We start from the raw sequence: 12746 nt of genomic DNA, 5'->3' as shown, positions 1-12746 counted from the left end.
TTTATTTTAAATTGATGGTTCAAAGGCATTTTTTTTATCATTAGCATTTTAGTTACCTTAAAGTTTCACAGAGTATACAGGAAAACCAGTGAATTCAACATTATAAAATAAAAACAGAGTAAATGTTTCTAATGCACAGATTATTGTAGTAAAGAACTCAATCTAAAGGAATATTATTTAAAAATAGAAGATCCAGCCCAAGTGTCCGTCAGAGGATGAGTGGATTAAAAAGCTTTGGTTCATATATACTAAGAAATACTACTCAGCCATAAGAAATGATGACATCGGATCATTTACAATAACATGGATGGACCTTGATAACATTATATGGAGTGAAATAAGTAAATCAGAAAAAAACTAAGAACTATATGAACCCATACATAGATGGGACATAAAAATGAGATTCAGAGACATGGACAAGAATGTGATGGTAACAGGGGGTGGGGTGGGGGAGTTGGGAGGGGGCGAGGAAGGAGAGAGAGGAGGTGGGGGGAGGGGAGGGGCACAAAAAAAAAACCAGATAGAAGGTGACGGAAGACAATTTGACTTTGGGTGAGGGGTATACAGCATAATCAAATGTCAAAATAATCTGGAGATGTTTTCTGGGAACATATGTACCCTGATTTATCAATGTCACTGCATTAAAATTAATAAAAATAAGATAAAAAAATAGAAGATCCTCTACCAGGCTCTTAATCAGATTTTTAGTGTGAAATATTAGGATTAGAAACATTTCTATAAAACAAATATTATATGTACGAAAATGTTTAATATAAGTATTTTAATATAATAGCTTCATCATACCTTTCACTAAGACAAGAATTTAGCGGTGAGTTGGTAACATCATTTGCTTGATCTTCGTTAGCCTTCTTTGTGCAACAGCTTTTATGCTTACTATTGGTAAAATTATTTCCTGAAAGAGTACAATAATCAGTGAGGATACATACGTTCTGCATTGTGAATTTTCATTCTCTGGAAGTATTTAAAAACAAAGTCGCATCTAAACTCGGAAGGAGAACATATGGGGAATTCAGCCGGAGCTGCCTTCTCAGTTTGCCACTTCCTCCCAAAAAGGGATTTCTGCCCCCATTTCAACAACCATATCATAAGGATATAATACCCAGGCATTTTGAATAATGCAATCAAGATACAGCTTACTTCAAAGAGTTTGGAATATACCAGTAGAAAAAATTTTCAAATGTGCACCAAGTACAAGACAAAGTGGAATGTGATGTCTTATTACTAAGCCACACAGTATTATGCTATCATGGAAGGGTAAGGGAAAAGACATTTTCCTGAAAACCCAGCAAGGTACTGAATCTGACAATATTTTTCTGCTAAAAACCTTTCAAGATCTTGTTCTTAAGATCAAGTTCAAACTCCATAACAAAACTCCCTGGTAACAAGACATTCACAATCTGATGAGACTAAGATTTCTATGACGACATTTTTTTCACCCTTTCAGCCACACCCAACTACTTGCATATCCTGCAAGAATGATCTCTCTCAGTCTAGGCCTTTGTAAAAACTGTTTCTATTTCTCTTGACCAGGAACATCCTCTTTCAGGCTCCCATTTTGAAACTACCTCCTCCAGAAAACTTGAGTGGCCTCTAAGGTGAGACTGAGTGCCCCTACTATATGTTCCCTGCAGAGTTTATCAATCACTGTTCCCATTTCCCCTGTTAGACTATATGTTCCTGGAGGTAGAGATCTTGTATTACTTATCATGGATCCTTACCAACCACAATAACTGATATGTTCAAGTCACTCCACAAATATTGGCTGAATGAATTAGCAAGGATCAGAAAAGTGGGTTGTAGATAGCAACACACCTACTGTTGAAACATCTACTTTATCAGACAATAATTCTGACAGCATTTCCAAAGCTGTATGTGGCTCTATCTAATCCAATCTACAGTTTTTCAACATTCCTATTTTTTGTATCACAAATTAGGCACTCGAGGTACATGTTATTATTCTTTAAAGTTGCTTTTAGAAATAGTTGCTTTAAGCCCTGGCCGGTTGGCTCAGCGGTAGAGCATCGGCCTGGCGTGCGGGGGACCCGGGTTCGATTCCCGGCCAGGGCATATAGGAGAAGCGCTCATTTGCTTCTCCACCCCTGCCCCCCCCTCCTTCCTCTCTGTCTCTCTCTTCCCCTCCCGCAGCCAAGGCTCCATTGGAGCAAAGATGGCCCGGACGCTGGGGATGGCTCCTTGGCCTCTGCCCCAGGCGCTGGAGTGGCTCTGATCGCGGCAGAGCAACGCCCGGAAAGGGCAGAGCATAGCCCCTGGTGGGCGTGCCGGGTGGATCCCGGTCGGGCGCATGCGGGAGTCTGTCTGACTGTCTCTCCCCGTTTCCAGCTTCAGAAAAAAAAAAAAGTTGCTTACGGAAAATAAGCTGTTAGCACTGTTAATAAAGCAAGCAAAGATCAAATGTTAACTATTTGTAGTAGTATACACAAAACACTGCATTATATTCTCATTTCTTAAGTAACGGAATAGATATAATCTCTAATAAGCCAAATGTACATGTAAATTAAAATTCCCACTTCAACAAAATATCAAACCTTCTTCTCATAAAACTTTTAAAGATGTTAAATACGATCTAAACCTGAATTGTGAAATTTTATCTTCCCCCATTCACTTTAAAAAGATCCTGATTAGAAGGAAAAAAACTTAAAAAAAAAAAAAACAACCATACCAAATAATTAGATACTACTACATACATACCTATTATGAGAACCCAAAAGAGGTAACACCAAATGCTGGGGAGGATGTGGAGCAAGAGAGCTCTCATTCATTGCTGGTGGGAATGCAAAATAGTGCAGCCACTGGGTGGCATTTTGTACTTTCTTATTTAAATTATAATTCTAACATAGGATCCATTGGGTATCCTTGGGAGATACCCAAATGAATTAAAAACTTAGGTCCACACACAAAAAAACATTAATTAATAACTGCCAGTCTTGGAAGTGACTAATATGATGTCTTTCAATTGGTGAATGGGTAAACAAAATGGTACATTCATGTATCAGAGCATTATTCAGTGATAAAAAGAAATGATCCATCAGGCCATGAAGACATGGATAAATCTTTTTTCTTTTTAAGAGAGAGGAGGGGAGATAGACAAACTCTCGCATGCACCCCAAACAGGATGCACCTGGCAACCCGTCTGGGGCTGATCCTCTGCCATCTGGGGCTGATGCTCACAATCCAGCTATGTTAAGTACCTGAGGTGGAGGCTCCACAGAGCCAACCTCAGCAGCTGGAGCCCACATGCTCAAATCAATTGAGCTACTGCTGTGGAGGGGAAGTGAAAGAGAAACAAGGGGAAGGGTGGGAAAAGCAGATGGTCACTTCTCCCATGTGCCCTGACCACAAATAGAACCCAGGACTTCCACACACCAGATTGATGCTCTACCACTGAGCAAAGGCCTACATACCACAGCCAGGGCGTAGATAAATCTTATATTGCTAAGTGAAAGAAGCCAATCTGAAAAGGCTACATACTGTATGATTCCAATTAAGCATATGACATTTTGGAAAAGGCAAAACCATACACAGTAAAAAAAATCAGGGGTTCAGGGGGATTGGGAGAGGACAGTGGCAGTAAATTGAAGCACAGGATTTAAAATTTTTTTTTTATTATTTACAGAGACAGAGATAGAGTCAAAGAGAGGGACAGATATAGGGACAGACAGACAGGAAGGGAGAGAGATGAGAAGCATCAATTTTTCATTGTTGTACTTTAGTTGTTCGTTGATTGCCTTGACTGTGGGTCTACAGCAGACCGAGTAACCCCTTGCTCAAGCCAGCGGCCTTGGGTCCAACCTGGTGAGCTTTGCTCAAACCAATGAGCCCACGCTCAAACTGGTGACCTTGGGGTCTCGAACCTGGGTCCTCAGCATCCCAGTCTGACGCTTTATCCACTGTGCCACCACCTGGTCAAGCTGGAGCATGGGATTTTAAGGCAATGATACTACTTTGCATGATACTGTAATGGCATTACATACTTCTTTTTTTTTTTTTGCTTTTTTCCGAAGCTGGAAAGGGGAGGCAGTCAGACAGACTCCCACATGTGCCTGACCGGGATCCACCCGGCATGCCCACCAGGGGGCGATGCTCTGCCCATCTGGGGCGTCGCTCTGTTGCGACCAGAGCCAATCTAGCGCCTGAGGCAGACGCCACAGAGCCATGCCCAGCGCCAGGGCCATCTTTGCTCCAATGGAGCCTCGGCTGCGGGAGGGGAAGAGAGAGACAGAGAGGAAGGAGAGGGGGAGGGGTGGAGAAGCAGATGGGCGCCTTTCCTGTGTGCCCTGGCCGGGAATCGAACCCGGGACTTCAGCACGCCAGGCCGATGCTCTACCACTGAGCCAACTGGCCAGGGCCCCCAGGTCTGAATTTTTGATAAGTATGTAATGCAGCCCTGGCCGGTTGGCTCAGTTCTGAATTTTTGATAAGTATGTAATGCAGCCCTGGCCGTTTGGCTCAGTGGTAGAGCGTCGGCCTGGCGTGCGGAAGTCCCGGGTTCGATTCCCGGCCAGGGCACATAGGAGAAGCGCCCATCTGCTTCTCCACCCCTCCCCCTCTCCTTCCTCTCTGTCTCTCCCTTCCCCTCCCGCAGCCGAGGCTCCATTGGAGCAAAGATGGCCCTGGCGCTGGGCATGGCTCTGTGGCCTCTGCCTCAGGTGCTAGACTGGCTCTGGTCGCAACAGAGCGACGCCCCGGATGGGCAGAGCATTGCCCCCTGGTGGGTGTGCTGGGTGGATCCCGGTCAGGCACATGTGTGAGTCTGTCTGACTGCCTCCCTTTTCCAGTTTCAGAAAAAAGCAAAAAAAAATAAATAAATAAATTCAGACCTGTATAAAGAAACTGTAATATACACAGAGAACTTTAGTTAGTAATAAAGTATCAATATTGGCTCAACAATAAAAAGAAACCCAACTGTAAAGAATAAAAGTAAGAAAAAAATGAATCAGGCAAAAATAAATGTATCCCAAAATAAGCCTTTCCCAAATAACTGAGAACCTCATATATAAGTTGAGTAATGGTAAGATGACTTACATTTTATGCGAAATGAAGGGCTGCTAAGAAGCTCAGTTCCCAAAGAACTTCAGGGATAATTCTTTTTAAAAAATAATACATTAGCCTGACCTGTGGTGGTGCAGTGGATAAAGCATCGACCTGGAATGCTAAGGTTGCCAGTTTGAAACCCTGGGCTTGCCTGGTCAAGGCACATATGAGAAGCAACTATGGTTCCTGCTTCCCGCTCCCCTCACTCCACCTTTCTAAGATCAATAAATAAAATCTTAAAAAAAATACATTAAACATTAGGACAAAGTAGGTTAAAAACACCCACCTTAAGACTTACATTTCAATACTGAATTAAAAGCAAACTTAAAAGCAAAATGTCTTGTTTACAGTCAATGTAATTATTTATTCATTATAACCTTTAAAACACTAGCTCCTCTGCAGTGAGTCAAATGACTATTAATTCATCCCTATCCTTCCCTGGTTAAGAACAGACCATTCCAGAAGATTACATTTTGAGAATAAACCACTGGCTCTAGGTGTATCTTCCAAGTTTTAGTAGACGCAGCATCAACTGGTTCAGAGCTTTTCCTGACCACATTAAGACCCATGGCTACTCTCTTCATTATGCCAACAACACAGTACTGTGTACAAGCTCCTGTTGTAACATGTACCACACTAGTGGACAGGCAGTCCCCGGGTTACAAACAAAATAGCTTCTGTGGGTTTGAAAGTGTTTAGGTATTTATATGCACAGAAAGGTAAAAATAAATATTGTTAAGATAAACATCTAAGTTGCATTTAGCAGGTAAATTTACCTGTTCCAACTTACAAATTCAATTTAAGAACAAACCTACAGAACCTATCTCATTCATAACCTGGGGACTGCCTTTATTTATCTAGATTTCTCCCATACAAAACTAACTTCCTAGAGGTCAAAGGCCATTTTAAAAATGACCTTGTAATCACATAAAGGCAGAGGTCAGGAACCTATGGCTCACGAGCCAGATGTGGCTCTTTTGATGGCTGCATCTGGCTTGCAGACAAATCTTTAATAAAATAAAATAATGTTAAAAAATTATAAAACATTCTCATGTATTATAATCCATTCATTTCCTATCGCTCATGTTCATGGTTGCGGGTGGCTGGAGCCAATCACAGCTGTCCTCCGGGACACCAAATTTTTATTGGATAATGCGTAACATACACGGGTTGTTGTATGGCTCTCACAGAATTAATTTGAAAATATGTGGTGTTCATGGCTCTCTCAGCCAAAAAGTTTCCTGACCCCTGCATTAAGGAGTCTCGATTTTATCATGAGGGCAAAAGGGAGGTAATTCAAGGTCTGAAGCAGGAAGTAGAATGATCAAATTTCCATGTGATACCTCTACTTGACAGCCAATCAAATTCACTTTTGTTAGACTAGCGTTTTGATGCCCGCCTCTAATCTGCTCTTTATAACCTTCAGTTATTATTGGTCCCTGTCAGATTCAACACTCCAAATGATCTGAATTACCTGCTATTCTCTTAAATTGTATATTCTTCCTCATGTTTTCCCTCTGCTTAGAACGCTATCACTGTTCCATTTTCAATTTCCTGAATCTTACCTACCTTCAAATTTTAATTCAAATGTATCATTTTTCCTAATTCCCCCAATACAATTTACCATATTTCCCTATGTATAATATGCTCTCATGTATAAGACACACCTTAATTTTGGGGCCCGAAATTTGAAAAAAAGTATTACATAAAGTTATTGAACTCAAGTTTTGTGCATCATAACATTTATATAACTCTCATCACTGTCAAAACTCCCATCCATTAGCTTGTCCTCATCTGTGTCTGATGATGAATCACTGTCTTCATATATTGCCTTGTCCTCAGTTCCATCTATGGCATTTGAAATGCCACAACCACTCTATAAGACACACCCAGCTTTTAGACTCCAAATTTTTCAAAGAAGAGTGCATCTTATACATGGGGAAATACAGTATATTTTCTTTTTAACTCTCACTGTATTTTTTGTACTTTACTTGTGCCATGTACCCCATTCAACCTTAAGTTATAATTTATCTGTGTACTGTTAATTCCCCTTATTAGTGAACAATACTCCAAAGGGAGAGACTCTTACATCAAGCAGGTAATAAATATTTAAATGACCAATATTTGATCAACTGAAACTATCTGGTACATAAGTCAGAAAAACTGCTATCAAATCAAGAGATTTATAGCAAATTGATAAAAATAATCTTCTCTGTCCTCTGTGAACAGAGACTGCAGAAATATAGAATAGTGTAATTAATATTAAGTCCTATGGTTTTGGGGGTTTCTTTTGGTATAGGAAAGATATGACTTAGTAGACAGAATATATTAATCAAAGGAGGGAGAAAAAGAAACAGTATTTTACTTAATCCAAACGTATCAGATATTGTTTTCATCATCTTCATTTTTTTAGGCGGGGAAAGTGAAGCCAGAGAGGTTGATTTGACCAGTATGACAGTTAATGACAAAGAACAGGATTCTTAGTACAGGCTTGTCAGAATTCCCACTTCATATTTTTCCCTAGTTTACATCATATTACTTACCTAAGTCTAACCTGTCCTTATCTAGTTCTTTTAAAGGAGATTGGTACAGTGGCAGAATTAGGCCTTGCTCTTTAAATAGTACCGGAGTTGAAGCCAACTGATGATAAGATTTCCTTTGCGGTGTTTTAAATAGGTTTGGTTCATAACTGCTCATTTTATATTCCAATTCTTCTGCAATTTCAGAATTATATGGTGGAGCTTCTGAAGAAAGTTCTTCAAACCAATTAATATTTATTGGTCCTAAATCTGTAAGAAAAATAAAAATCTCATCTTGGTTTTAATCCGAGACAGAAAAATTCATAATCACAGTAAGGAAAAGATCATAATAAAGAAAAGGATGTTTGAGATTTAGACATAGATGACTTTTGTTAAAGCACATTAATTAAACAGGATCATTCATCTTTTTGCTTATGAATTTGTAGTAAATCAAATTTACAAAAGCTACAAGGAAATAGCTCTTAATTATATTAGCTCTTCTAAAGATTTCCTTACTTTATATTCACAATTCAGAAACAAAAACCAGAGTAAGAATGCATTCTACAGTCATGGCCCCAGTTGGTGGCTCAGTGGATAGAGCATCGACCTGGGATATGGACGTCCTGGGTTCAGTTCCTGGTCAGGGTACACAGAAGTGACTATCTGCTTCTATCCCCTCCCCCTTCTCTTCCTTTTCCCCTCCCACAGCCAGTGGCTTAATGGTTTGAGTGTGGCCCCAGTGCTGAGGATAGCTGGGTTGGTCAAAACTTGTCAGCTTCAGGTGCTAAAAATAGCTCAGTTGCTGAGCAACAGAGCAAGGCCCCAGATGGGCAGAGCATTCCCAGATAGGGTACTTGCCAGTGGATCCCGGTCAGGGTACATGTGGGACTCTGTCTCTGTCTCCCTTCCTCTCACTTAATTAAAAAAAAAAAAGTAGTGGTTTTAAAAGTGTGGTATGTGGACCAATTAGAGGAAAGTCCCCAAGACCTTTTCAAGAGGTCCATAAAGTCAACTGTGCTATTGCATGAAACTGATGATGCCTTTGCACAAGTCAAGGCAGTGGCAACAAACTGTACTAATCACTGTATTCTTTATCACCATGCAATCATAAAAAAAAGGCTATAATGAAGTGGTAAAAATTAGTTTTATTAATCAATATTAACATTAAAAAACATATCTTTTAATATTCTGTTGACAAAATTAAAAGCATATTTAACTGCAATAGTTATCTATAAAAGCACTCAGATGATGAGTTGTGAGCTGAATTAGCACTTTTTTCATAGAAAGCCATTTTATCTAGAAAGAATGACAAACTAAGTCATTCTGAGTTGGGTGATTTGATACCTTTTTTCAAAAATCAATCAAATGAGCCTGTCACTGAAGGAAAACAACAGTCAATGATATAATGCTAAACTTTCAAATTAGATTTAGAATTTTGTTCAACTTCACCAGGCTCTGCCAGTTTGACATCCTCCAGTGAACTAACAAATATAATTTTTAAAATACTGTTTTACACAATGTTAATATATAGAATATCTGTGTAATTTAGAACACAGGAACTTTCCAAATAATCAATGCATGTTACAATATGGATAAAAGAGTCATTCATAGTGCAGAAAGACTAATAGAATTTAATGTAACAAGAGTATGAACAGTTCATTACATGGTTTCAGATTCTACATTGCAATTTTTAAGAAACTACCACTTAAATGTTGGTGTAGTAGGGAAGAAAAATACCCACAATTAACTGAAGATTATTAAAATACTCTTCCCCCCCCCCCAAATACATTGCTGCGTGTAGCTGGGTTTTCTTCACAGACTTCTACTAAAGAAACATGTTGCAAAAGACTAGATACAGTCTAAATACAGATGAGAATCTAGCTGTCCTCTATTAAGCAAGATATTAAAGAGAATGGCAAAATTATAAAACTATGCCACTCTTTTTTGAATATATTTATCTTTTATAAAAATGTAATTCATGCTAATATGCATTGGATTTATTTGTGTTATTTCTTAAGTAAATTATTAGATATTTTTAAAAAGTTTTTAGTTTTAATTTCTAATATGGCAACCTACATAAAGAAAAGCTCTTTGAGATCCTCAATCATTTTCAGGAGAGTAAGGAGTTCTCAGATAAAAAGAATTGGTAACTTCTACAAAGTAACAACTGCTAATAATTCTCATTTGCTGGACATTCTGCAAAACAATTCTACTGCTAGCCAAGGGACCAGTCTCCTCTTTATTTTCCCAGGTTCTATACAGTTTCTTACCATTTCATAACTATAAATGTTCGTTCTCTTAACTGGAGTTATGACTCCATAAAGTACAGTTTATTGTGTAAATAAAAACGTGAGGCACTGGATTCTTTCCAGCAGCCATACATATTTACTTATTTTTCTGAAAACCTTTGCTCACCGCAATTGATCAATTTATATAAAATCTATCCGTACCTGCTTGGCTGCATCGCGTCTTAAAAATTTCAAAAAAAGTTGGCCTCTCTTTGCATCCAATAGGCATTTTTCTCTACAATATTACTCCTGCGCTTCAAAACTGAGTCTGCAAAGGAGAAAAGAACACACTTCACGGGATGGGGTCCTTAAGTGACTGTGAGGTAGCATTTAGAAGAGGGTGCAGTTGCCTAAGGTGACACAAATGCTTGATCTCGGTCCCAACCTTTGGGACAACGCACTCGCTGCGACGGTGGGAGCCCTGTGTATTTGTGCTGCCCAACACAGCGGCCACAGTCCCGTCCAGCATTGGAAACGGGACAAGCGCGACTCAAAACAGCACTTCCGATAACTTTAATCACATTAACTCGTCACGGGCCGCGAGGGCTCCCATTAGGCGCCAATTCAAATCAGGGACCAGCTGAGGTGAAGTGGCGCGGACGCAGCGCCGGAAGCGCAAAACCCAGCCCAGCACCCAACATTCCAGAAAAGTAACGATCGTGTGCAAGGAGGCTTCAGACTGGAACAACTGCTGCAGCTAGGTGCCCAGCCCCGAGCGGGTGGCGGGACCTCTTGTCCCAGGGCAGGGACCGAGCCTCCGGGAGGGACGGAAGGGCCGGTCTACCGTCCCCATTCGCGAGGCTTCATCGGGGTTCGCGCCCGCACCCCACGGAAGCACTAATCACCTCCAAGATGCCGCTCTTCCGGCCGGCGCGGCACCCCACCGACTCCGGGCTCCGCGGGCTTTTCGGGTGGCGAACCTCCACCCTGACGTACAAGGAGCAGTAAGTCGCCCGCGTCCGCTTTCATACACTGGCGCCAAAGCCGCGCTCCCACACGTCACTCGATGGCGTCATGACGCTACACGCAGTGCGCGCGCCGCCCGGAAGTCAGGCTGGCTGCGAGCCCCAGGTCCTTGTGCGAGTATCCAGCCGCAGCGCTGAGATGGGACAGGGTGGTGGCTCATCAGGGAACCCTCGGGAGGCCGCCCTGTGTGCGTGTGCACTGTCGTGTGCACTCCCGCCGCCTCATCTCTTTCTCCAGGCCCCGCGCGCCGCTGTACTGTCTCAGAGGCCCCTCTGCAGGCCTAGAATTCGCCAACCTTGGAAGCCCAGCGCAGCCCTCAGCGGAGGATGACCCGTTTCTGGCCGCTGGTCCCTGCGGAGTGGACTGGCCAACATGTGAAGCTTGAGGACTTTGGCTCTAGCCCTGTGGTGCCAGTAAAGTAGAGGTCAAGTCAGTGGTGGGATCCAAGTAATTTAACAACTGCTTCTCTGCCCTAATGACCGTTTTAGATATAAAAAAAGATATACCAAAAAGTAGCTTAATATTTCATGCATTTAATACTTAAATAAGAACAATAAAAGAGGTACACAAAACTAGATTGTTATTAATTTTAAAACTGAAAAAATATTAATACCTGACAAACAATAAAGCCGTTATTTATTTCCATATTGCTTCTTGATTGGTGTCCTCACTTGCAATTTTTTTCACCTGTGGGTGTTATGAACATTACTATGGCGCTTAGAATATGCTGTTGCACAGTTGAACGTTAAAAAAGAGTTAAGGACGTAAATTTGTGATTTCCACAGTGGGCGGATGCCCAGGCGCCCATCTTAGAGAGAACCCTGATTATAAGTGCCACTTTAACAACCCATCCGCCGAACAACAAAAAAGTTAGATATCAGTTCTGCCAAACCAGAGCGAATTGGCTGAATCCCACCACTGGATGTGTATAACAGATTTAAGAAATTGGCTTATGCAATGATGGAGGCTTGGTGAGTCCAAATCTGGCATGCTGGAAACTCAGGGAGCAGTCACAGTTCAAGGAGAAAGGCTGTCTGAAGGTGGGATCTCTTTTATGCTCCAGATAGATCAGTCTTGGTTCTGTTAAGTCCTTCATCTGATTGAACGAGTCCCACTTGAATTATAGACAATAATTTGCTGTACTGAAAGCCCATTGATTTAAATGTTAATCCAATCCAAAAACACCCTCACAGAAACACCTAGAACAGAGGTCGGGAACCTTTTTGGCTGAGAGAGTCATGAATGCCACATATTTTAAAATGTAATTCTGTGAGAGCCATACAACAACCCGCGTACATTACGCATTATCCAACAAAAATTTGGTGTTGTCCCAGAGGACAGCTGTGATTGGCCCCAGCCACCCGCAACCATGAACATGAGTAGTAGGAAATGAATGGATTGTAATACATGAGAATGTTTTATATTTTTAACATTTTTTTTTATTAAAAATTTGTCTGCAAGCCAGATGCAGCCATCAAAAAAGCCACATCTGGCTCACGAGCCATAGGTTCCCGACCCCTGATCTAGAATAATGTTTTACTCAATATCAGGGCACCATGGCCCAGTTAAGTTCACACATAATATTAACCATCCCACCTGGATAATAGCCATTTATTAAGCACTTAGTATATACCTAGTATATAGCACCATTTTGTTTAATTCTGTAAAGCCTATAAAGTAAGTTTAAATAGTCTCATTTTTAAATAAAATCAGAAAGATTTTATCTAAAAGCTCATAAATTTAGAAGCAATAAAAATCAATCAACTTCAAAGAAGTAAAAATTAGTCCAGTTGCCCAAAATAGAAATGAGTGGTCTGGTCCTTCCACACCTTTTAAAGTTCTCAGAATCAAATTCTAATAGCCTGTTTCATGGCTCTGGACAAACATGATTGCCTTCTTA

The 12746-nt window shown here is 40.8% G+C and overlaps 1 protein-coding gene across 1 annotated transcript in view; it reads right to left on the bottom strand.

The window, feature by feature from the left end:
* The window catches only part of BRCA2 (BRCA2 DNA repair associated), a 72096-nt gene extending 61247 nt beyond the window's left edge, over positions 1 to 10849 (bottom strand). The window contains exons 1-4 of the mRNA XM_066369106.1: positions 10726 to 10849; positions 10043 to 10148; positions 7617 to 7862; positions 805 to 913 (exon numbers count right to left, since the gene is read on the bottom strand). Coding sequence (XP_066225203.1) covers positions 805 to 913; positions 7617 to 7862; positions 10043 to 10109 — 422 coding nt within the window. The 5' untranslated portion in view covers positions 10110 to 10148; positions 10726 to 10849. The remainder of the gene's footprint in view (positions 1 to 804; positions 914 to 7616; positions 7863 to 10042; positions 10149 to 10725) is intronic.
* Positions 10850 to 12746: the final 1897 nt, after the last annotated feature.

The sequence above is a fragment of the Saccopteryx leptura genome, chromosome 2 (genome assembly GCF_036850995.1).
Source record: "Saccopteryx leptura isolate mSacLep1 chromosome 2, mSacLep1_pri_phased_curated, whole genome shotgun sequence".
Classification (NCBI taxonomy): Eukaryota; Metazoa; Chordata; class Mammalia; order Chiroptera; family Emballonuridae; genus Saccopteryx; species Saccopteryx leptura.
Note: the sequence above shows the minus strand (reverse complement) of the source record. Positions and strands in the feature narration are given on the sequence as shown.